We start from the raw sequence: 24848 nt of genomic DNA, 5'->3' as shown, positions 1-24848 counted from the left end.
GGCTTTTCGACCCCCTGACTTACCAGGTGACCAAACAAATTGGGGCTCTCCATCCTACCTCTATCCGAAGTCAGTCATTTCTACCAAGATAGATTATCCAATAGATACATAAAAGGTACAGCAACCAAGTCCACCCAAGATGGCCACCAAATCAAATACAAGACTAAAAGAAAAATCTGTAGTCACCGTCAGCAAACTACCCCCTCCCCCCTTCTTCCTCACTCTTGGATACTGCCCCACCCAAATACCCAAATGGATAGCAGCAAGGCGAATATAAGCAACTAAAATCTACTTCTAACAAACTTAAACAAAACAAGAACTCGAAGCTCATTATCTAAAAAAAACTACTATAATGAGCTGCAGTCATCCCTTCAACACCATTTCCGTTAGCTAACTCTCTAGTTAAATCAATGTGCTCTAACAGAGAGCTATATATTTTCATAACAATTCGAACAAAACCCCACCTCAAACTAAACCCCAAATCTAAGCCCAAACTGTAAAAATTCAACCCCAACGAGAACAGGAAAATGCGAAAATAAACATGGAACCCCAACAATTCAACATGCCCATCCCCACCCAACACCTGAAAAACCCAATCACATCACACCCAACCAGTGTTTCTTTACAAAGGAATTTGCCTCTACCAGCGCAACAAATAAATAGTCCTTTCCCTGAAAAGTCACTTTTACCCATGCCGGGTACACCACATCGAATCAGACTCCAGTGCAGGGCGGCCTTGGCTTTGTTGAACACAGACTTACCTCTTCTTCGCAAATTCAACACATTTTTGATCTGTTTCTTACAACTGCCTTTAGCCACCCAGTATTCCTCATGAGCATGGACGATGATGTCTTTCTGAAATTTCTCTTTGGGGAGACGTTTGCTGTTGAATATCGCCATTGGTTTAATTTTATGCCACCTGCTATACTGATATGAACTTAGTCTTCTCATGGCCAGTCACCTTTACAAAGACAGTTTTTTTCACCAGACTTGGTGACAGTGTTGTTTGCTGACATGTCAAAGTTCATTGGTGCAATGCAGGCCAATCAATGTGCATCTTCTCTCAATGTCGGATGACGTAATGGTGGAATCTGACAATTTTATTGAGTTCAGATGGCAAACTATGTGAAATTTTAATTTTCTGCCAGAATACTAAATCGTGCCTTCTCATGAATCTTGTGCATCATCCATCATTGTCCTTGAATTCTTCACTTCACCGAGAGCATAGAATTGGATTGCTTCGCAGGTGACCGTTTTGCCAAGGCCTGTTAAACCATTGTGCCACGTTTTTCTCCAGGTGAGGCCATTTGCTCGGTTTCCTACGTTGGCACATTTCTTTTTCTTCTTCTTCTAGCTTATTGAGTATCTCACTCCAGTGTATAATTATTTTCTCAGAAACATTTAAACTCCCTTGCTGCAGCACAATTATTAGTCATTTTGGCAAATGGTACACTCTAATTTTCAATTAGCTGCGCACTTGCTATTCTTTCTCGAAGGCATCGTGCTAAATCATGAGTTACATATAGTCTTGTTGATTGGCCAGGAGATTGTCGCTGGGATCAGTGGAGGAAAAGTCTGAAGGTTCCTGCATGTATCTTCAAAATAGTGAACCGCAGTAATTGCCAATAAGCAATTAACTGGCGGCACGGTAGCACAGTGGTTAGCCCTGTTGCATCACAGCGCTAGGGATCCGGTTTCGATTCCTGCTTGGGTCACTGTCTGTGCGGAGTCTGCGCGTTCTCCCCGTGTCTGCCTGGATTTCCTCTGGGTGCTCCGGTTTCCTCCCACAAGTCCCAAAAGACATGCTTGTGTGAATTGGGCATTGTGAATTCTCCCTCGGTGTACCCAAACAGGCGCCAGAGTGTGGCGACTAGGGGAATTTCACAGTAACTGCATTGCAGTGTTATTGTAAGCCTATTTGTGACGTTAATAAAGATTATTATTATTAATAATCATGATGTGGTTTGATCCCATAAAAGCTAAGGTCAGCTTTTATGTGAAGTATATTAAAATCCAGTTTTTCCAGGCCAAAAGTCATGGGGTCAACTTTTATGTGAGATCGACTTTCTCATGAGTATATACGGTAATCTTAAACTGTCAGCATGAGGATTTATTTCATTGGATTCACTAATATGGGATCCATTAAGCATTATGTTTATTTTATGTAGTATTGCACTTCAGCTGAATTCTCAAACAGCTTTTAGTGGAATTGAGTTCCATTGCATAGTCCAAGTCCAGTTTCGTATGTATTGCATGTCGTAAATCATTTCACCTCAAACAGTGTAAGAATGCAATCTTCAATATTTTGATCGATAAGGAAGCTCCATCACACCTTCTTCATCCTTGGTAGCCAGCCAAATGATACCTTCTATTGATTTCCATTTCCTACCATGGCAGTAAATTCCTTCTGCTCACCATTTGTAATGAAACCGTACATTCATTCTTTATATTACTGTTCATCATTTCACTACAAATAATAAACAATGATTTCAGAAGATTTGAAAAATGTTTTGTTCAATGTCACTAATTATTTAGTATAGTTCATTATTTATTTTTGATGAGCTGTTAAGTATTAAGACATATATTTTCCTCTTCACTAATTTGAGTACAGGAAAGTGGATAGCAGTCGGCATTTCCTCCTCTGTTGCTCTTTTATCATCCCTTAACATTATGTCGTCATGATGCTTGTGTCAAGTCCGCCTTTTGTTTTAAATATTTTTATTCCATCAAAATTTTCATTATAACACGAAAAACAACTATACAACAAATTCCAACCCCGTACGATACCAAAAGTGCACCCCACCTAATCCCCCATAGAGAAAACAGAACTGTAATTAAAAATATAAATAGACAGCCCCTCCCTCCAACAGCTGTCAGTAATCAGTTCCCTGAAAAAGGAGATGAAGGGCCGCCACCTCGAGTAGGACTTTCACCGACCCCCTCAAGGTATACTTGATATTCTCAAGGTGCAAAAGTTCTATCAGTTCTCCCAACCAAGACGAGGTCTTAGAAGGTACTGGGGACCTCCACCTAAGCAGAAATCTCCCCTGGACTATTAGTGAGACGAAGGCTAGGACACCCGCCCTCGTCCCCGTCTGCAGCGCCGGCGACTCCAATACTCCAAAAATGGCCACCGACAGGAACAGCTGCAGATGAACGCCCAAAATCCCTGTATCAAAATAGTAGACCCAGAAACTAACGAGCTTGGGGCAAGACTAAAACGTGTGTGAGATTCGATGGCCCCCTAGAGCACCGCTCACACCTATCCTCCACCCCAAGAAGAACCCACTCATATGCGCCCTAGTCAGGTGCACCCTGTGCACCACCTTGAACTGGATCTGGTTTAACCTCGTACATGAGGAGGTGAAGTTGACCTCATGAAGAGCCTCACTCCACATTTCCCCTCAAAGACCAAACCCAGCTCACCCTCCCCTTCCTCTTTACTTCCTCCAGCGATGCCTGCTTCATCGCCAATATCCGTCCATAGACATCTGAAATCGTACCCTCCCCTAACTCGGCCAAGGACCCTGTCCATAAGCGAAGGTGACGTTTGCAGGAGAAATTAAGGAACCACTTTGCGTAGAAAATCACGCACCTGAAGGTACGTGCGCACATTTCCTCTTGGGAGCTGGAACTTCTCTAGGAACTAGTCTAGGCCAATGAACCTACCCTCTAGAAACAAGCCCCATAACCTCGCCAACCACTCCCTTTCCCATGCCCTAAATGATGGCACAAACCTATGGTTCCTGCAGATCAGAGCCAGCAGTGACTTGGAACCCAGTTTAAAGTGCTGCCTAAACTGATTCAAAATCCTCAAAGAGGCTATCACCGCCGGGCTCGATCAGAATCTAGCAGGGGAAAACGGGATTGCCTCAGACTTGACTTATGTATGAAATCTCCTCAAAACACAAAAGATTAATGTTTAAGTTTCCCACCTGTTCTGTGATTATTATGATCACTGAAAGTCCATGGGCCTTGTCATGTAACAATTCTTTTGGAAACTATCCTGTTTGGCAAGCTGAAGTTCTTCCTTTGTAATTCCTTGTAAATACTGAACAATATTTTCCCCAAGAAAAGATTAACGTACTTGCTTTTCTCCAACTTTCTTTTAAGGAAATCTTGTTTGTCCATGGGCTTTTCAAAAGGCTGATTTGCTTGTGCTGCTCACATGTTGTGATGCATTTCAAAGCTGGTATTTCGTTATAATTTCTATCCTATATTGTAAGTGGGACCATACAGAACCTGTTTCAAGTGAATGTCCAAGGTGGTGGACCTTTTCTGCCAGAACGACGCCAGTCATGTCCTCAATCTCCCGTCAGCCACATTTGCCATTACCATCTCCGTTTCCTTTTGTAGATCTTTGTTTTATCAATTAAATGTAGAATTGGAAGTATGTAATAATGGACAACCTCTTATTAATCCTGATGATAAAAGGGCAGTGCTTTAGATGAGAAACGCCATTCCACTGGATATGAAGTATGAAGAATGGAGAGCAAGGGAACGATGGCAAAAGCAAAGCACCGCAGGAAGAAAAAAATTCCTTTTGCTTCTTTAAGGATAGATGGTATCAAGAGAAATATGGAGAAATAAAGATTAGGGGGAAAAAATCAGGAAAAAATGAAAGTCGGAATAAAAGGAAAATTAAATAGAGGTGGGGAATATCCAAAATAAAATTGGAATAACATTCTTGCTTTAGTGTTGTGGCTAATCATTTAAGAAGGTAAATGATGAGATTTCAGATGTAGAAATCTCAGTAAGGAAAGGTTAAAGTTGCCATAATCCCAGATGACCATAGGCAGCTTTCTCCTTTTTGAGGTTTAATTTGAAGATCGCCACACCTCGGGCGAGGGGCAAGGTTGGGAAGGCGGGGCCTTTGTGAATAACCTCAGCCAGTACGAGAATTAAACCTGTGCTGGCGGCCTCGCTCTGCGTCACAAACCAACGGTCCAGCCTAAAGCTAAACCAGCCCCTGAAATTTCAATAGCAAGCCGGTGGAACATTTGAGGTAACAGAAAGCTCGAAGTATGACAAAGGTATCTATGCAATGAAATACTGTCCACAGTACACATCACAAGTAGCTCTGTATTCCAACAGTTAAATATATTCTGCACACACTGCCCTTTTATTGTCTTAACTATGCTGTAAAGTGATATGTTGGTCTTCTGTAATGTGACCGCCTTTGTAGCTTTGCTACTTATTGTCTTGTGTGTGCAAAATATTACTGGTTAAGTGTATTATGGCAGAATCGTGTTCTAACAACATTCATTTAATATGAAGAGAGTTTTCTGGCTCAAGCACCTTGCTTTGAAAGCAGTTATAGTCAAAATCATCTTTCATTTTAAAGAAACTTACTGTTGCATCAACAGTTTCATACAGCCCTGATACTTCACTATAAATGCTACACCTTCAATTTACTTGTGACTCTTTTAAGGGAAAGTCCCCTCAATAAACCCTCAGCACACATGTCTACTTTTTAAAATCTCACAAAAGGAACCATTTGGACAAAATTTCAATGTTGGATTAAATGCAGAATTAAGAGCTATAATGACGATTGTCATTGTTCCATTTTTTCATTTTCTTTTTAGAAGTTACAGAAGGATCACTTGTTAGCTCAACAGGTTTTGACGAGTACGGCCCAGAAGTTGGTGCAGCAAGACACTTTCCAAGCTTTGAGTCTCACTGTATGATCAGCTCAGATTCAGGAATAGAGATGGCACCAGGAGATGCTATTGAATTGGCCAAAGCTTTGGTGGATCCGATAGGGTCCGAGAAGGCAGAAGACCAAAACTATATTGACATGTGCCGTTCTGGAGAGTCGAAAGCTCAGGAGTTATCTAAAGCATACTGGGAAGAGAAAATGATGTATTTTGTAGATAATACGTCAACTGACATAGAAGCCTCCCCAGAAAGTCTGAAAAAGTCAGTCGAGGAGATGAAATTAATAGACGAAATTAGCCCATGTCTGAGTCCTGAGGAACCGACAACAGCACCATATGTGGAAGAGCCTTCAGATGAAGACATTTCAGAAAAATGGGAAATAGAGGATCCCCAGCACAATATTCACACAATGGATACACGTGCATCGCCAACCCACGTTTTACTCACAGAGATAGAAACCATAGTAGATCCCAATAGCAGGTGCCAGTCTCAGCATGAACAAGAGACTAAACCGAAACAAGGATCCGATGTAGTGCCAACTGTGACTGTATCGGAGCCTGACGATGACAGCCCTATCTCTCAAACGCCTACTCCCACAAGCTCAGGTAACAACTGTTATGTGAGTTACTCTAATAGGTTGGTGGTGTGTGTACACAAAATAGTTGTTAATCTGTGACTTTTATATAACTTGCAGTGGTATTTTTGTTCCTTATTTGTGTATCCTGTTTATGCAGCTAGGCTGTTTCGCCATCAGGAGAGAAAACAAAATGTCTCAAAAATGGCCACTGACAGCCCAAGTATGAAAGGACACAAATAAAATCTGATATGTAAAGGAGAAACTCCAACTCCTGTGCTTGCTAACACAAGCTCACAGTGATTGATGCATGCTTGGTTAATGCAAATAGATTTTTAGAATACATGTTATTTACGTCAACCACTTATCCTCCTTTCCTCACTTTCTTAGACTTTTTCCTCACACTATCTCTTTTAAATTAAATAAAATTGAAGAATGAAAAAAGCTGCCTGACTTCCTTTCTCTATTTTTATATCTCCCTGCTTGCCTTATTTTCTCTTCTCTTTGACTCACAAGTGTTAGAAATTAGAGGTGTTTTTAACCTACTAGGTGGCTTGTGAAATCCCACAGTTCACTTAACCACCTTGACCATGATGTTTATGCAGATCTCTGGACAGATTTAGTTGAACCTAGAGGCTTGTTAGTTCATTTCTGCTGAATTGATGGGCGGCATGGTAGCACAGTGGTTAGCACCGTGGCTTTACAGCTCCAGAGTCCCGGGTTCAATTCCCGGCTTGGGTAACTGTCTGTGCGGAGTCTGCATGTTTTCCCTGTGTCTGCATGGGTTTCCTCCGGGTTCTCCGGTTTCCTCCCATAAGTCCCCAATGACATGCTTGTTAGGTGAATTGGACATTCTGAATTCTCCCTCCGTGTACCCGAACAGGCGCCGGAGTGTGGCGACTACGGGATTTTCACAGTAACTTCATTGCAGTGTTAATATAAGCCTACTTGCGACACTAATCAAGATTATTATAAAACAAAAAACAGCTAGCTTCTGACTCCGTTCTTGGATCAGCAGTGAATCGCTAGACAAGGCCCGATGGGGACAATGCCTGTAAAAATGTCTGAGCAGATATCCATCTTGAGTAAAAGCATTAAAATGAGGGCCAATGATGAAAGACATACAAGTTTAAGAGGGAAACAATCTTGGACAGGCTGAATCGTGTCCAGATTTTCCAGCTTCTCCTTGCATGAATTTGTGTTCTATGTTTTTTATTCATAAAATGTTTTGCCAGTTGCTCCGTGGATTTTTTTTTTCCAGTGCCAGGAATGAGAGCACTGCAAAACTGTGGTTGGACTTTCACAACCTCAACCAACTAAATAAAGCTAATCATTTTGTATTAGTAAGAACAAAACCATCTTTCCAACATCCTTGGTTCACATACTCTGGAACTTCTCTGAGTTTAAATTTTCACTTCAGTTTACAAGGAAGAGTGTCTCAGGGAAAAATAGCTTTGCTTCATCTTTTATTTAGTTACCCAGGAGAATTATGTAACCTTCTAGAAAATCCATAAGTTCCACTTTTTTTCCCCCTCAACATTCATGACTCTGCAAGCTTTTACTTTTCTACCTGGCTTCCCCTCCTCCATCTGCCTTTCTCTTTGTCGCTGCAAGGTACTGATTATTTCATGAGGTGCAGTTCCACAATGCTGTTCCCTTTCTTGTACTGTGCACGTGTGAGCATTGATGGTGTTTTTTTGGCAGACTATTCAACCATGGACAGCACCACATCAGGGCTATTCTGCCACCCTTTTTTGCCCAATCGCCATATATTTGTGCATAATATAATAATCCTAAACTTTCATAAGGTATCAGTGGTGTGCACGAGTATAGGGCGGGAATTTCCTTTCCCCCAGCCTCGTGTTTCTCATTGGCGAACCATTCGCTGGCGGTGGGATTCTCTCTTCCCACGGCTGGTCAATGAGATTTCCCATAGAAGCCACCCCACGCCGCCAGGAAACCCGGAGGCGGGAATGCGCTGTCTGCAGGAAAAGAGAATCCAAACGGCCGGAGAATTCCAGCCACTGTCCATTATTTTGGCCAAAATACTAGATGGGCATTGCATCTTGCTTTGAAAGGTAAAATGCCATCTCCTTAGTGCTACAATCAATCCAGTTTTTTGGTAGGTCACATTGCTGGTGCATGCTGTTCCCAGAATTGTCGTAAGTAATTTTGGTAAAATTTTATCCAGTAAATGTAATAGATGGGAAATGAAAATAGTTTTTCTTGATGCCTTCATTGTTAATGATTCATATTTTATAGTCATTGATTTTAGCTTTTAAGTTCCTAATATTCCTGATATTTCTGTATATAGACTGGAATTGGTATCCTTCAGTCCCATTGAAAGTTTGTTATTGTGAATGTTTCACATTTTGTTCCATGAAATGGGGGAGGGGGTGGGTGGTGCAATGCACCTTTTTTTTTTTTGCAGTGTGTCTGACCTTTCCAATTTTTGCTTGAAAAGACTTGATGTCGCATCCACAATAGAATAGAAATATTTAATGGGATGACATCAACTTGTCTTCTGCTTGAAAAACACATCCCACTACAGTACAATAATTAGAATGCTTGGCAGCTGCAAATTCTGCCTACATCATTTTGCCTCCTAAAACATGCAGGGACCTTCAAGTTAAATACAGCTTACAGTTTTTTTTGAACAACTCTTTGAAAGTTCAAATCGGGACAATTTTTTAAAAATTCCTTAATTACAGTTTGGCATCCAATCTTTGGGACTGTGGAATTGCAGTTCGTAAGCTTTCTATAATTTCCAGCTTTATAACCCGGCTGGTGACAGTAGAGTTTCTCTATCGTTAAAGTGAATGAAAAGCTTCTCCTTTTAAATGCTCCTCTATGCCGCCGGGCATGAACGGAGGATCTGGCGGGACTGTACCGGAAAATAGAATCCAGGACGGGAATACTAAATTAGTCATTAGGTATGATAATGTGAAGCACCAGAAACAAACAGTAGGCTGATGGAATGCCACATGTGGCAAAACCAATTTCCTGTTGCACTGTGTTGCCAAGCGGGAAAGGTCGGCTAGAGCACCTCCCTGAAACGGGTACAGGAAAAATGGATGCAAAATGCCGTTGCTGGCTTGTTCTTGCATGCCTCGTTAAAGACCAGCCACAAAGCGTTTTAGCAAGGTGAGGTTGCAGAATGCTTGCCCCGCCATCTTCATGGCTGTGAGTTCGAAAGTACATTTTGAAAGAAGAATCTGTTTTGACCATGATGTATCTCAAGTCTAACTCTTCCTTCAATAATACAACTTGAGTTTTAAAAGTGATGTGCTGTTTAGGTAATTACTTGATGTACTTTTGCAGCAGCAAAAAGGAAATAACTTTGGGTGCTCACTGAGCATATTTTCTGTCTGCATTTATGATTGCAGAAGAATCTGATTCACAGATTGAAGCTGCTTACCATTTCCTGGAGGAGGAGCACACCACTGCTGACAAGTCTTCAGAGAAAACTCAATGTTTTCCTTTAAATGCCACAGAAGAAGAGAGGTCCCTAAGTGCTGCCTTAACAAAAATAGATGAGTCTGAGCAGAACTTGCCAAAGCTACCAGCAACAATATTAGACCTTGAGGCCAGCAGTGCTGAATCTGGCGACTCTGAGATAGAGGTAGTACCAGATGAGTCACTGTCTGTGGAAGAAGCTGAAGCTTGCAGCTATATGACATTCAGACAGGTTGGTGGAACTTCACCGTCCTCTCTCTCTTCAGTTCAGTACAGTATCCTGAGGGAGGAACGGGAAGCCGAACTCGACAGTGAGCTCATCATCGATCTGTATGATGCCTTGTCAGCTTCTGAAGAGAGCTTCCAAAGAGAGCAAGCCTCTCCCCTGAAATCTAACAGCACGGGTAGAGAATCTGGTGAAAAGGCCTCAACCGTAAGCAGCCAACAAGAATTGGACCTTCAGTCAAGTCGATCTACTGAGTATCCTTCACCTTATATTGTCAAAGGTACAAATGGTAAAGATGCAGCCACAGCTGAGCCTCGCGGCCCTCTGAGTCATTCGGAAGCTTTCATTACACCTGAGGTAGTGGTTGAAGAACCGTCGCCCGAAGAGGTCTCTGAAGAAACAGCTGGAAAAATAAGTGATAGCAAATCTTCAGATGGAGCCAAGACTGGAAAAGATTTGGAGAGCAGTCAGCCCATTTCTTCTGAGCGGTTTCTACTGGTACTAAATAAGAAAACAGGTAATTTTAGCCATTACTCTGACCGTAGTAATTTAATTTAAACCGCCTTCATATTTCACTAATTTACGATTTTCTAACCCGTTTGTTCTGAACTTTCCTTCTTATGTAGAAGTGCTCAAAAAAAATCTAAATGATTGCATGTTCAGTTACTTCATGTTATTTTATGTTTACCTTTAGTATTGGCAGTCTGATTTTTCTCCCCTGCACCATCCCCCCCCCCATCCCAAATCTAGTGCCCTGAGAATTTAAATGTGTGTATAATGGCCAGCAGCCAGACAGGTAAAGTACGTTAAGTGAAATGTGAATACCTAAATTATTTATGAGGCAGTGCACTTGCATTTGACAAATCGCCGTTCCGGCTTTTGAAAAAAGTTTGAAAGGTGCAGCTCTGGGCCACATATTACATTAATGTGTTCTGTTATCCCTCTTTGTCGCTGTATATACATGTAGTCAAAGACTTGAAAGTGGCAAAAGTAAACTGTCAGTCCTTGCCCATCCACTCTAATTAGTAAAATTGCTGTCAGGCTAATTGGATACAGTTGGAGCAGGAATCGATTTGGATCATACATTTTAAAATGGGGGGGCGGCATCCTCCCAACGGGAGTCTAAGTGTCGACGCCGGAGTAAAAACCGGAGTGTTTTACTCCAGCGTTGGCGCCCGTTCCCAGACCCCTATTCTCCCCCCTCCGTGGGGCTAGCAGGGGCGTTGTGCGATTTACGGGGACGGGGCCTCGGCGCAACGTCAGAGACCCGGCGGCACGTAAAAGACACGGCGCCTTGGGTCCCGCGCATGCACAGTTGGGCAGGCGCCAACTAGTGAATGCATGGTGGCCATACTCCCCCAAGCCGCCCAGCACAAACATGGCGGATGGATCCAGGCTCGTCGGCGGAAGAAAGGAGGCCCGCCGACAGAGAGGCTGGCCCGCCGATTGGTTGATCCCGATTGCGTACCAGGCCATTCCGGAGGCCCCCCCCCCGGGAACGGAGACCCCTCTCTTTCCCCCCCCCCCCTACACAGGCCACCCCCCAAGCCTTTGCGACGAGTACCCGCCGACAGCGACCAGGTGTGGACGGCGGCAGCGGGACTAGGCCGTTTACGCGCGGCCGCTCGGCCAATCCGGGCCGGAGAATCGGCGCTCGCTGTTTGCGGCGGTTCTCCGAGCGGTCTGCCGCGATTCGCGCGGCGCTGGTTTCGGCGGGGGGGGGGGGGGGGGGGGGGAATCGCATGCAGGGGTCGGGGCGGCGTGGGGCGATTCGCGCGGCGCCCCAGCGATTCTCCCACCCGTCGGTGGGGGGGGGGGGGGGGGAGGATACCACCCGTGGTTTTCAATCCGGCGAATATGGTTACTTGATCAATTGATTATTTTGAGAATGTGTGTTTTTTAACCATTATCAAAAAAATAAAAGGACACTCTTCTGCCCTAGCCTGAATAGGAGCTCAGGCCTATTCCACCATTCACGGCTAATTTGTACCTTAACTCTATCCACTCGCCTCAGCTCCATTTCCTTTTATAACCCTTGTCTAGCAAAAATCTATAAATTTCCGATTTAATGTTCTTAATTTTTGGGCGAGAGGTATCCACATCTCTGCCATCCTAGGCGAGAAGAAATATTTCCTAACGTTCCAGAAAATAACTGGCTTTGATTTTAAGGTTGTGTACCTTGCTCGCGACTCCCCCATCAGTGGAAATGTTTTCTCTTTACACTATCAACTTCACAACCCTAAAAACCTCAAACATAATAAAGAATATAAACCTAGTTGAGGAGTCTCCTCTCATAATCTACCTGGAGACATGGAGCGCAATCTAGCGGCTGCATCGCGCCCGACTCAGAAGCCTCTCGCGACATTTACCCAGCTCGCCACACCTCGCGAGATCTAATGGGGTCTCGCAAGATGTCACGATCTGGATCCTGCCCACAATGGACAGGATCTAAATTTGCATATTTAAGTGTGCAGAGAGGTACACTTACTATGTCTCTGCTGGGTCTAACCAGCGCCCGGTATCGAATCCATTCGCCGAGGACACCCCAGCCAGGTGTCATTTAGTACTGGTCTCCACAAAGGAGGACCAGGCAGAATGTCACTTTGGGGGAAGGGGGGTTCTCCCAGGTGATTGGACAGGGTGGTACCCTGGCACTGCTGATTCCACCAGGGCACATTCACACTGACACCCTGGCACTGCCACCTGGACAGCCTGGCACTACCAGGATGCCCAAGTGGCATGGGCAGGGGTACTGCCAAGCTGGCAATGCCATGGCGCCAAGGTGGCATTTTGCTTATGCCGGGGATCGGCCAGGGAGTGCCCTGCCCTTATGGGGTGGGGTGCAGGGTGCTTGAGAACCCCCTAACAGGTAAGCTTTGAGGGTTTCTGGGAGTTCGCATTGGAGGAGCAAGAGAAGTGGCACCCATATCTCTTCCTTCTCTGACGAGCAGAGCTCCTCAGTGCAGGAAATGTGTGCCCTCGACGGGGTGTTCCCCGCCAAGGCCCAAGATAAATAACAGAATCCGGTTCGATAACGGGGTTGTTCCGGGAAGCAACCTGCTAAAACTGCCCACAAACCGTACTCTGTTTTTTTTTGTCAAATCGCGCCCAAGATCACATTCTGATGAATTTGCATTGCATTCCTTCCAAGGTCAATATGTGATGCGATGCCCTGAACTGTTCACAGTATTCCAGGTGGACTTCTTATGGCTGTAGCAAATCTACCCCCCCCCCTTTATATCCTAATCTTCTAGTTGTAAGACTAGCAATCTATTAGCCTTTCGGATTGATCATTTTTTTGTTCCTGACTACTGCGGTTTAGTGGTCTGTGTACACGGACCCCTACAGCTCTTCAGATCTTCACTCTGATCTGCCCTGTTTTGATCTGCCCTAAAGTCGCCCAAGGTCTCTGTAATTTTATGCTCTTCAATGCTGCTTACTGTATCACTAATCTGTGTGTCATTGGTAACCTTGAATATATGGTTCTCTCATGTGTTAGTTAACTCATTCATAAATATAGTGAAGAGTTGAGGCTTCACCACGGATCCTTGTGGGACCCTTCCTTCTGATTGAAGCATATGCCCATTAAGCCTACACTCAGTCTCCTAATAACCAACTGAACTAGGTTAATAATTTGTTTACCATTTCATAAGCTTTGATTTTATTGAGCAGTCTTGTATGTGATTCTTTAGTGAATGCCTTGTGGAGGCTATATAAACTATATCCTTAGATGTTTTCCTGTATACTATGTGGTTACATCCACAACAAAATCAATTAGGTTCATTGGACATGACCTATGCTTTCCTAGTCCATTTTGGTTCTTTCCAAACAGCTCAAATTTTTCAGAGTGCTCACTCACTCATAATTATAGATTCCAATAACTTCCCCGCGACTGCTGTTAGATTAGCAAGTCCATAATTTCCTGGTTGAAGTGCACCGCATCCATCCTGAACTACGCAGGCATAGATTTCCCGACCTCAGAGTCTTAGAACATTGTCTTGGCAAAGATCTGGTGGGGCTCCATCCTTGGCAGAGTCTTGTGCTGGCAAAAGTGAGAGAAAAGCTGATTGTCTTTCTGGAATGAAACTCTGGTGTGTATGCTTTACCTTTGGGTTCCCCTTTGACACCGCTCAATCTGAGGCAGCTGAGGAGGGTGGGGGTTTCCATACATAAACCTAATATCAGCTTCTTGAATTGCCCAAGGGCCAAATGGACAGGGTTGTGATGTGGGAAGCCCAGAGTGTCACATTTCTCGTCGGTTGCATCCATAAATTGGGTCTGCACCTCTCGAAGTTCAACACTGTGCTCCAGAAATTCTGGGATTGTGTAGAGACCTAGCTGAAATAACAAATTCTGAGCATCACATGGTGGAATGGAAATTCTTCAGGAGCAAACATCAAGAAAAGGGGCATCTTGACATTACGTGCAGTGATTCCTCTTTATTTGAAACAGAACTAATACTTCTTCATCCCCACAGTTTAACATTGAGGAAATACCAGATATAAGTAATTGAAATCTAACTGAATTAATCTAGCTTCAGTAATAATGCAATGAGACAGTTCAGAAATTACATTATTATTATACAACTGTGTTCACGTGGCATTACCTTATATACTTTTATTATTTAAATTCCTGGGAGCCTCTGTTCATAACAACTTTTTCCATTGAGGGTCTATCTCTGCTGGTTCTTTATGTACAAAATGCAATCCTTCATATTTCTTTGCCATAAAAAGATCTTTCACAATTGGCTTTGATGCCAATGAGCTCTGCTTTTGTTTCAGCAGGCAAATTCAATATGTTCTCCATGCTCAAGTTCAAATAATTATCGAGGATAAACGTGGACCCAGCACTAACCATTGGGGTACACCATTTCTAGCCATTCTCCAATCATTTATTTTAATACCTGAATGTGGTGACTAGGGGCTTTTCACAGTAACTTCATTGCAGTGTTAATGTAAGCCTACTTGTGACAATAAAGATTATTATAATGAAGCTATTAACTTATCTGAATTAAGTGGTTATGGCACCTAAATGTAGTGGACAAAGCAATTGGATAGTGATACTGCAAGGTATCATTTTTCGACTATTGTCACATTTATTTTAAACAAAATTGGGATCACAGTTGTTGGATAACAATTTCAATTTAGGCAGACAGGATCCTTAAGTCATCTTACATATTGGAATTTCTGCCAGTATTAATGGGGTAATAACATTGTCTCTTTGTGTGTGGCCTACCTTCTTACTTTTTTATTTATTCTTTCACGGGATGTGAACACAATGCTGGCAAGGCCAGCATTTATTGTCCATCCTTAATTGCCCTTGAGAAAGTACTGGTGAGCCTCGTTTTGAACCATGCAATCGCTGTAGTATAGATGCACCGACAGTACTGTTAGGACGGTGTGGTGATTGTGCCTTTCAGGCCATCACCAGTGTAAGAGCCAATCACCACAGGCAGGAGTTCCAGGATTTTGAACCATGACAGTGAAAGAAAGATGATATAGTCAGGAGGATGCGTGGCTTGGAGGGGAACCTGCAGGTGGTGGTGTTCCCATGCATCTGCTGTTCTTGTTCTCCGAAGTTATGGGTTTGGAAGGTCAAAGGAGCTTAGTGAGTTTCTGTAGATGGTATACACTGCTGTCAATATATGTCGGTGGTGGAGAGATTGAATGTCTGTGAATGAGGTACCAATCGAATGGGCTGCTTTGTCATCATAGAATTTACAATGCAGAAGGAGGCCAATCGGTACATCAAGTCTGCACCGGCCCTTGGAAAAAGCACCCCACTTAAGCCGACGCTTCCACCCTATCCCCGTAACCCTATCTAACTGTTTTGGACACTAATTTAGCATGGCCAATCCACCTAACCTGCACATCTTTGGACTGTGGGAGGAAACTGTTGCACCCAGAGGAAACCCACTCAGACACAGGGAGAACGTGCAGATTCCGCACTGACAGTGACCCAAACTGTGAATCGAACCTGGGACCCTGGAGCTTTGCAGCAACTGTGCTAACCACTGTGCTGCCGTGCTGCCCTGGATGGTGTCAAGCGTCTTGAGTGATGTTTGAACTGCACTCATCCAGGCAAGTGCAGAGTATTCAATCTCACTCCTGACTTGTGCTTTGCAACTGGAGGACAGGCTTTCGAGAGTCAGGAGGTGAGTTACTCACTGCAGAATTCCCAGCCTCTGGACTGCTCTTGTAGCCACAGTATCGATATGGCTAGTTCAGTCCAGTTTCTGGTCAATTACCAGTTGAAAGATTTCCACGGATTTTCAGGAATATAGAAAAGGTTGCTCTTAACTATATCTGTTGGTATTTGTTATTTGGATAAAACAGAGGGTACATTTATTAAAACCGACTTGCCCTGTTACATGCATTGAAAAGTGTTTAGCAATAACTACTTGAAAGAAAATAAATATAACTGAAAGATTTTTAAAGTTTGCTAGCCAACCTTACAAGAGACTTAAATTACAATTTGTTTACCCCATTCAGATAATTTTTAAAGTTACAATCTACATTCTAACACCAGCTTTGTTGCTTTTTATGTAGACTTGTTTGTAAACGGTGTATTTTTTGTATACAGATTTTTAATTCATCTTGGGTTATATGGCTTTGAAGTTTAAATGCAAAAAAAAATCTGTTATTAACAAGGAAAAAGTCGAATTTGGTTTAATATATCTTTAGGCTATACACGTGAGCATGTATTGATCTATCCGCTCCATTTCATAGCTTCTGTGAAAGATAATCTCCAATATGCACATAGAATGAACTGCAGCGTTTTAATTAACCCCAATCAATAATGGAGCTGTTCCCATACCACCAATTAGAAGCATGTCTGGTATGTGGAATGGCAAATCAGTAATGAAAAATAATCAGAAAAATCGCTCTTCCTTTTTGTTAGAATGCTCACAGAATTATTACCTGTGCACGTTTTAAGGAAGCCATTGGGCTTGAGAAGCAGAGAGAAGGATTGTGCTCTCAAAGCAAAGTTTTTCTCTGCTTGTTCTATGGGAGGTTTAAAGGAGGGAATACTTCGAAGTTGGAAGATGCGAATTGCTTGCCAAATTAAAAACCTAGGTCCATTGGGTTTGCCTTCCATCATTCTGCTAGTCACAGGATGATGGAGTTGTTGACTTAACTCAATCGATCTTTATCGATTAGTCTGCAACAAACACAGACATAAAACGAGGAAGCATCCATTGATTGAAATCTAGGTCCAAAGTCACCTATTCCACATACGTACTCTACATTTACATATATAATGAAAAATTAGTCATATACTGTATTGTAAAATGTTATTTTGCTAAATAAATCTATCGAGCTTGTACTTGAATGAATCAATACTGACTGTTCCACTGTCTCCCTATGGGTTTACTGCTTGATCACCAAAATAATGTTTCTGCAGCTTCATTTTGAATTCACACCTCCCCCACAATCCCTCTCGAGCGTGGGTTGTGTCCTCTAGTTCTCCTGTTCGTAGCTGACACTATATAGTCCCAATTTGAATCCTTAAATAAAAAACAATCACATGGCCTCTCAACCTGCTCTTTTCCACTGATAACATGTCCAATAACTACATCATTCTGGGTGATTACTGCTGTATTCTTCCAATATTTGTAATATTTTGTACTGTTGTGATCAGAAATGATACAGTATCTATCTAAATGTTGTCACATCAATGATTTAAAAAGCGACAGAATCACTTCACTATTTTGGTTGAAAATTCGTGTTCTAACAAATCCCGATGTCTGATTTGTTTAACTTACTGAACGTTGTTGCGAGAACAGTAAATAATTTCTCTTGTACCTTCATTTGACTTGTTTCAAATAATTTGCCAGTGTAAGAGATCTGCCCAAATTAACACCTTGCATCGAGGTCAGGGCTTTGGCCCCGGTACGTTGGGGGTAGGAACAGAGATGGGAAAACATCTTATTTTGCCAGCTTGCCGATTTGCCTGCACACGAAAACCAGTTCAACAAAAGTCTATACTGAAAGGTTATCTCCTTGATAGAGATTCTTCGTGATAATACTGTAGCAAACATCTGACCATTGGTCCCTTATACAATTTGTGTTTTTTTTAATGCTGTTAATAAGATAATCTCAAGTAATACTCTTCACAAAATCACAGAATTGTATCGGCGCAGAAGGAGACCAGTTGGCCCATTATGTCTGCACAGGCTCTCTTAATACTGATCTTGCCCTCCCCTTTTGCATTAGTAAGCATATGAACTCACATATGGTAATAAATTGCAATTATCTCAAATGAATAACATGAGGATTTTGCTTTCTTTTCAATTGACACATCATGACTTGCATCTCTCTCTCTCTTTCTTGAGGGAAAATCCCGATGACCTGCCCCTCCCATTCAAACGTATAACGACAATCAGTATGTTCTGATGTATTTCAATATCGTATCTGTTGTAAATGCTGTGATCACCTTTTATATTGTGTGTGAATTGTACAGCGAGGCCAATTAATACAATGATCAGAGACTGACTCTAAATTTACAATCGAACAGCAAGCCCCCGTATGGCGTCCAGAGTCCCTCATTTTGTGGTGGGGTGCTAGTGGGCATGATGGGAGGGGGTAGCATAACTGGAAAGCCGGGAGTTGGGAGTTGCTGGTGATTCAGGGGGACAAATGGCCCAGATATCCGTATGAGCCTTAAGCTTGCTTTCACCTCTACACCAAGCCTCGGGCCTGAGCTTCACTCTCTCACCAAGCCTCGGGCCTGAGCTTCACTCTCTCACCAAGCCTCGGGCCTGAGCTTCACTCTCTCACCAAGCCTCGGGCCTGAGCTTCTCACTCTCACCAAGCCTCGGGCCTGAGCTTCACTCTCTCACCAAGCCTCGGGCCTGAGCTTCACTCTCTCACCAAGCCTCGGGCCTGAGCTTCACTCTCTCACCAAGCCTCGGGCCTGAGCTTCACTCTCACACCAAGCCTCGGGCCTGAGCTTCACTCTCTCACCAAGCCTCGGGCCTGAGCTTCACTCTCTCACCAAGCCTCGGGCCTGAGCTTCACTCTCTCACCAAGCCTCGGGCCTGAGCTTCACTCTCTCACCAAGCCTCGGGCCTGAGCTTCACTCTCTCACCAAGCCTCGGGCCTGAGCTTCTCTCTCTCACCAAGCCTCGGGCCTGAGCTTCATTCTCTCACCAAGCCTCGGGCCTGAGCTTCACTCTCTCACCAAGCCTCGGGCCTGAGCTTCACTCTCTCACCAAGCCTCGGGCCTGAGCTTCACTCTCTCACCAAGCCTCGGGCCTGAGCTTCACTCTCTCACCAAGCCTCGGGCCTGAGCTTCACTCTCTCACCAAGCCTCGGGCCTGAGCTTCTCTCTCTCACCAAGCCTCGGGCCTGAGCTTCACTCTCTCACCAAGCCTCGGGCCTGAGATTCTCTCTCACCAAGCCCTGGGCCTGAGCTGTAAGCCCAGACTGAGCCTCAGGCCTTTGCTCCCGACCAAGCCTCTGGTTTTAACCCCAGTGCAAGCCTTGGGCTCCCCTGCCTATTCACTTGGGGCTGCTGACCTTTGGGAGACCCACCCCCCCTCCCTCAAGCTTTATCTTATTTACTTTTGAAAGCTGCAAATTTAATGGGTCGACCAAGGCATTGCTCCAGCACTCCTCCTCCATGCTCCTCATGCCTTCCTGGCTCCAGTCCAAATCTTAGCAGGCATGGGCTGAAGTCACTGCAAAGTAAGCACCAAAGATACAAGAATACTATAAAAACAGGACAAATGTTGCTCCATGGAGAAACACTATGGGCTGTGGGGCGGTTAGCTAGATTAGGGGACGATCCCATTAAATATGGGATGACTGGTCACACTGGTGGCATTGGGACTACAGCAGTTGCCTGACGACGGCCTCCTGCCAGCAGATGGGAGGAGGGGTGGGGGGGTGCTTGGAATGGTACTCCTGGCTCATTTTGAGGCTCAGCCACCCATTGTCACACCCACCTATCTGGCCAACAGCTAACCTCCAGAATGCTGAACCGGCGGCGTAGCCATTTTATACTTCAAATATTTTTAAGTGCTGAGTGAGGCGCCTTCTCTCTCCTTGACCTGCAGTGGCAATCTGCAGTACCTTCCATGCTTAATTGCCTCCTTTTGATCTTCCATCTTGGGGGGTACATCTACTGCCCTTAATTGGACAGTGAGCGCACCCTCTGGTAACTAGTAAGCCAATTCAGGCAAAAGCAATGTCAAGTGACTGCTCCTGACATGGTGCAGGGTCAGGTCTGCACTGTAGGGAATTCTAGGTCACACATTTAAAACCTGGGGCCAAAATCAGAACTCCTGCCTGAGGATTCTTTTAAATCCATCAAGCACCTGAGACTAGACATAATGCTGCTGTGAAAATGTACAGGAAGGCCATAAATTTATGTTCCCCCTCCAGCGGATTCTGATGGGTGGGGGGCAAGCGTAAAATAGCATAGAAAGGATTCCCTCCTGGATCCTGCCCAATCTGCCCCAGATACGATTTTATGGTGGGGCAGGCAGTGCCTTGGATGGGAAGCCCACCCATGCCCCTATTAAGGGTTTTTCCCTGCCCAGCTTCAATTTATAGGCTGACTGAAGGTGGGAAACTGAAAAAGCTTTCACTCTCAATCTCTGGTGGGAAGCGGGTGGGCACCTCAATCGGAAGGCATCTTCAGATTGGGGGTGCCCTGCCCTCGGACCTGAGAACTTGGTTCCTCTCCTTTTCCTCTCCCCCTCTCCTCTTTCTCTCTCCCTCTCCCTCAACCCCCTCCCAAAGTGCATCCCCTGCTCTTCCCTGTAGAACCCCTGGTACCTGAAGTGTGGCCCTAGGACTGAGTTAGTCTCCGGCAAGGTGCCGCAATACCTCTTCCCACCACTACAGCACTGTGCATGGAGGGCCTGGACAACTGTTGGCCAATCACTTTGGCTGATAGCTCTCCAAAGTGGAGCTTCCGTCCAAGTGAGGGCAGAAGTCCGCCTGCTGCCAATCAAAACTTAATGACAGCGGCCCTGTCGGAGTTGAATGGTTTGATTTGTTTGTTAAGAATGTTATTAATAAATTCTCCCCCTGTTTGTGTGGGTTTCGCCCCCACAACCCAAAGATGTGCAGGCTAGGTGGATTGGCCACGCTAAATTGCCCCTTAATTGGAAAAAACAATAATTGGGTACTCTAAATTTATATTTTTTAACAAGAGTGTTACTATTACGTATTGCTGGAAATAGAAACGTTCTTTAAAGGTTTTTCATTTTGCAGTCATCAGGACCGAATTCGCAAGAATACCAATTGTAAAGGGGACAATAGTTTTAGGTTGCTATTGTACCATGTAATGCGGGTGGCACGGTTGCACAGTGGGTAGCACTTTTGCTTCACAGCACCAGGATCCCAGGTTCGATTCCCGGCTTGGGTCACTGTCTGTGCGGAGTCTGCACGTTCTCCCTGTGTCTGCGTGGGTTTCCTCCGGGTGCTCCAGTTTCCTCCCTCAAGTCCCGAAAGATGTGCTTGTTAGGTGAATTGGACATTGCGAATTCTCCCTCTGTGTACCTGAACAGGTGCCGGAATGTGGCTACTTGGGGCCTTTCACAGTAACTTCAATGCAGTGTTAATGTAAGCCTACTTGTGACCATAAAAGATTATTAAAATTATTATTAATATTTATATGTTGCATTAAACATTACTTTAATAAGTTTGTGGCAAACCAATTAACCAAAAGCAAGTTAAAGTCTCAGCATTATGTGGATACCATAAGAGATCAGAATTAAAATTAGGAAATGTTTTTCCTTTTCCAGCAATCGATCTGTGAAACCTCCGCGAGCACACCGCCCGTCCATCTCTGGTGTTAAAGTGGCTGAATAAGTTTATTTTTATCGACTCATTCAACAATTTTTAATCTGTTGTTTAACATCTCAAACTGGTCACGGTTTGACCCAGATTTGCACTCAGTTCGGGACGTTGGGATGGCTGGCATGGAAAATAGTTTTCAATGATCTTCGCGTTCATCGCGTTGAGACTTTGCTACTTTCATGAAACCGTGTAATCATAGAATCCCTACAGTGTGGAGGGAGGCCATTCAGCCCATCAAGTTTGCACCAACCCTCCGAAAGAGCGCCCTAACCTTTGGATACTAAGGGGCAATTTAGTATGGCCAATCCACGTAACCTGCACATCTTTGGAATGTGGGAGAAACCCACGCAGACACGGGGAGAATGTCACCTGAGGTCAGAATCAACCCCGGTCCTTGGCGCTGTGAGGTAGCATTGCTAACCACTGTGCCACCATACATTGTTGGAGCAGAGTGAAATAAACTTTACAGGGAACCTGGTAATTCTGTAATTCTTAGCTACATATATTTGGGGTCAAAATTTGTTCAATTTACTTTGGAAAAATTAGACTTGGTGTGAAAGCTATTTTTCTGCTTCTATGGAACAATCTGTTGGTGCCACCTAGTGGACTTGGTAGAGATTTCCTTTAATTCAGAACATAATTTGATATTTAGATTCAAAGGGCTATACAAATGAGTTTTATCATTTGGAATTCCAAATCGTTCATCTTGCGGGAGCCAAAATTATGACGGCAGTTTCAGACTGAAACGTTGGTGGCAGTAGCAGTGGCTACTATATGAAGAATATGGCCAGGCATGGAGGACTGGAAAAGGACATTGAGGGAGGACAGTAAACAGGGTCGGGGCAGGGAAGTGAGCAGTAAGGGAAGTTAGTGAAGAGAAATGGAATTAGGGGCCTAAAGGGTGGGGTCAGTACTTCCCCTTGTCGGAGAGCCAAGGACCAGAGGGCATAATCTCTGAGTAAGGGGTGGCCCATTTATGACCGAGACGAGGGGGAATTTCTTCTCTGAGGGTAGTGAATCTGTGGAATCATTTATTGTAGAAAGCTGTAGAGGCTGGGTCGTTTAAATATGTTCAAAGCTGAGGTGGACAGACGTTTAATCAGTAAGGGAATCAGAAGTTATGGAGATCAGGCAGGAAAGCGGAGTTGAGGATTCTCGCATCAGATCAGTCAGGGACTCATTGAATGGCAGAGCAGACTCTATGGGATGATCAGCTGACTCCTGCTCCAATGTCACATGGTCTTATGGTCCAAAGTTGGGTTCCATGGATCAACACAGGGTGCTGGCTGGCAGAGTCAATGTTCACAATCACAGGGCGGAATTCGATTTTGGTAGGGGATGCAGTTCTAGTCTGACCTAGAATCATTCAGTAGTTATGTCAGGCAGGTCATGGGATCCAATGGAATCTCTAAGGATAATGTGGGGAGGGTCTGGGATTAGCGGAAGAATCTCGATGCGGATGGGGGTAGGGTGGGGGGGTAGATAGATTGCATGTCCACTTCCACGATGACATGGTCTTGGGTGGGGGGGTTCAAGCACTATGGAGGGAAGGGTCAATAATTTTGGGACAGTGAAGGGGACAAAGTCAGGTAGGGTGGGAGGAGGGTCAGGGGTTGCAATCCAAGGGTCATTTGCACAGTCTTACTTGCCGTGTCTGAAAACTTACTTGTCGATGCCTGAGGCTCGCGTTGGGCGAAGGCCACTGGGGGGTGGATCGAGTTTTGGGTGTGGAAATTGTGAGGCAAGCATAGAAAGTCTCACTGCATCAGCAGTGGTATGGATGAAACCCCTGGACACACAGGTTCCCACATCATTGCTCCCTTTTTCACACAGCTCACGGTGCAATATCTCTGGGATTCCTATAGCTTCAGGAGCAGGTGGAAAGGTTCTTTCCAGTCAGCAACTGAGGCTGCAAGGCCACAGCAGCAGGCAGCACCAGAGCGTGCAGGAGGGTGGTCAGGAGGTGAGGTGAGAGTGACTGCCCTTGACATCAAGGCAGCATTTGACTGAGTATGCCATCAAGGAACCCTTGTGAAACTGGAGTCAGTGGGAACCGGGGAGAAACCCTTGACTGGTTGGAGTCATACCTGGCACAAAGAAAGTTGGTTGTGGTTGTTGGGGGTCAAACATCTCAGTTCCAGGACATCACTGCAGGAGTTTCTCAGGGTAGTGTCCTGGGCCCAACCATCTTCAGCTGCTTCATCAATGACATTCACAGCTCCTCAGATACTGAAGCAATCCATGTCCAAATGCAGCAAGACCTGGACAATATCCAGACTTGTGCTGATAAGTGGCAAGTAACATTTGTGCCACATAAGTGCCTGGCAATGACCATCTTCAACAAGATAGGATCTAATCATCGCCCCTTGACATTCAATGGCATTACCATCGATTAATACCACACTGTCAACATCCTGGGGGTTACCATTGACCAGAAACTGAACTGGACTAGCCATATAATACTGTGGCTACAAGATCAAGTCAGAGGCTAGGAAACCTGTAGTGGGTAACTTGCCTCCTGACTCCCCAAATCCTGTCCACCATCTACAAAGCACAAGTCAGGAGTGTAATGGAATATTCTCCACTTGCCTGGATGAGTGCAGCTCCAACAACAATCAAGAAGCTCGACACCATCCAAGACAAAGCAGCCCACTTGATTGGCACCCCTTACACAAACATTCACTCCCATCACCGATGAACAGTCTCAGCAGAGTCTACCAATTTTGAGATGCACTGCAGCAACTCCCCAAGGCTCAAAGACAAGGACAGCAGATACCTGGGAACACCATCACCTGGAGGTTCTCCTCCAAGTCACTCACCATCCTGGCTTGGAAATATACCACCATTCCATCGCTGTCTCTGGGTCAAAATCCTGGAACTCCATCCCTAACAGGTGGGCGTACCGACACCTCAGGGATTGCAGCGGTTCAAGAATGCAGCTCACCACCACCTCCTCAAGGGCAATTAGGGATAAGCAAAATGCTGGCCTAGCCAGCGACGCCTACATCCCATAAATTAATTTTTTTTAAAAGAAGGCAGCCATTAAGGGAAGGCATTGGAGAAAAAAGACACTTGCCCGCCTGTGCATCTTCAGGATGCAGAAACATTAGCTCCAGTGGTT

The 24848-nt window shown here is 44.5% G+C and overlaps 1 protein-coding gene across 7 annotated transcripts in view; it reads left to right on the top strand.

The window, feature by feature from the left end:
• Positions 1–24848, top strand: part of rtn1a (reticulon 1a) — a 315521-nt gene that overhangs the window by 131677 nt on the left and 158996 nt on the right. For 2 of the 7 annotated variants that reach the window (XM_072491579.1, XM_072491589.1), the window contains exons 3-4: positions 5586–6263; positions 9619–10431. The exons of 2 other annotated variants lie outside the window; for them this stretch is intronic. In XM_072491579.1, coding sequence (XP_072347680.1) covers positions 5586–6263; positions 9619–10431 — 1491 coding nt within the window. The remainder of the gene's footprint in view (positions 1–5585; positions 6264–9618; positions 10432–24848) is intronic. 3 more of the 7 variants (XM_072491600.1, XM_072491614.1, XM_072491606.1) reach the window with 2 other exon arrangements.

Source organism: Scyliorhinus torazame, chromosome 2 (genome assembly GCF_047496885.1).
Source record: "Scyliorhinus torazame isolate Kashiwa2021f chromosome 2, sScyTor2.1, whole genome shotgun sequence".
NCBI classification, from domain to species: Eukaryota; Metazoa; Chordata; class Chondrichthyes; order Carcharhiniformes; family Scyliorhinidae; genus Scyliorhinus; species Scyliorhinus torazame.
Note: the sequence above shows the minus strand (reverse complement) of the source record. Positions and strands in the feature narration are given on the sequence as shown.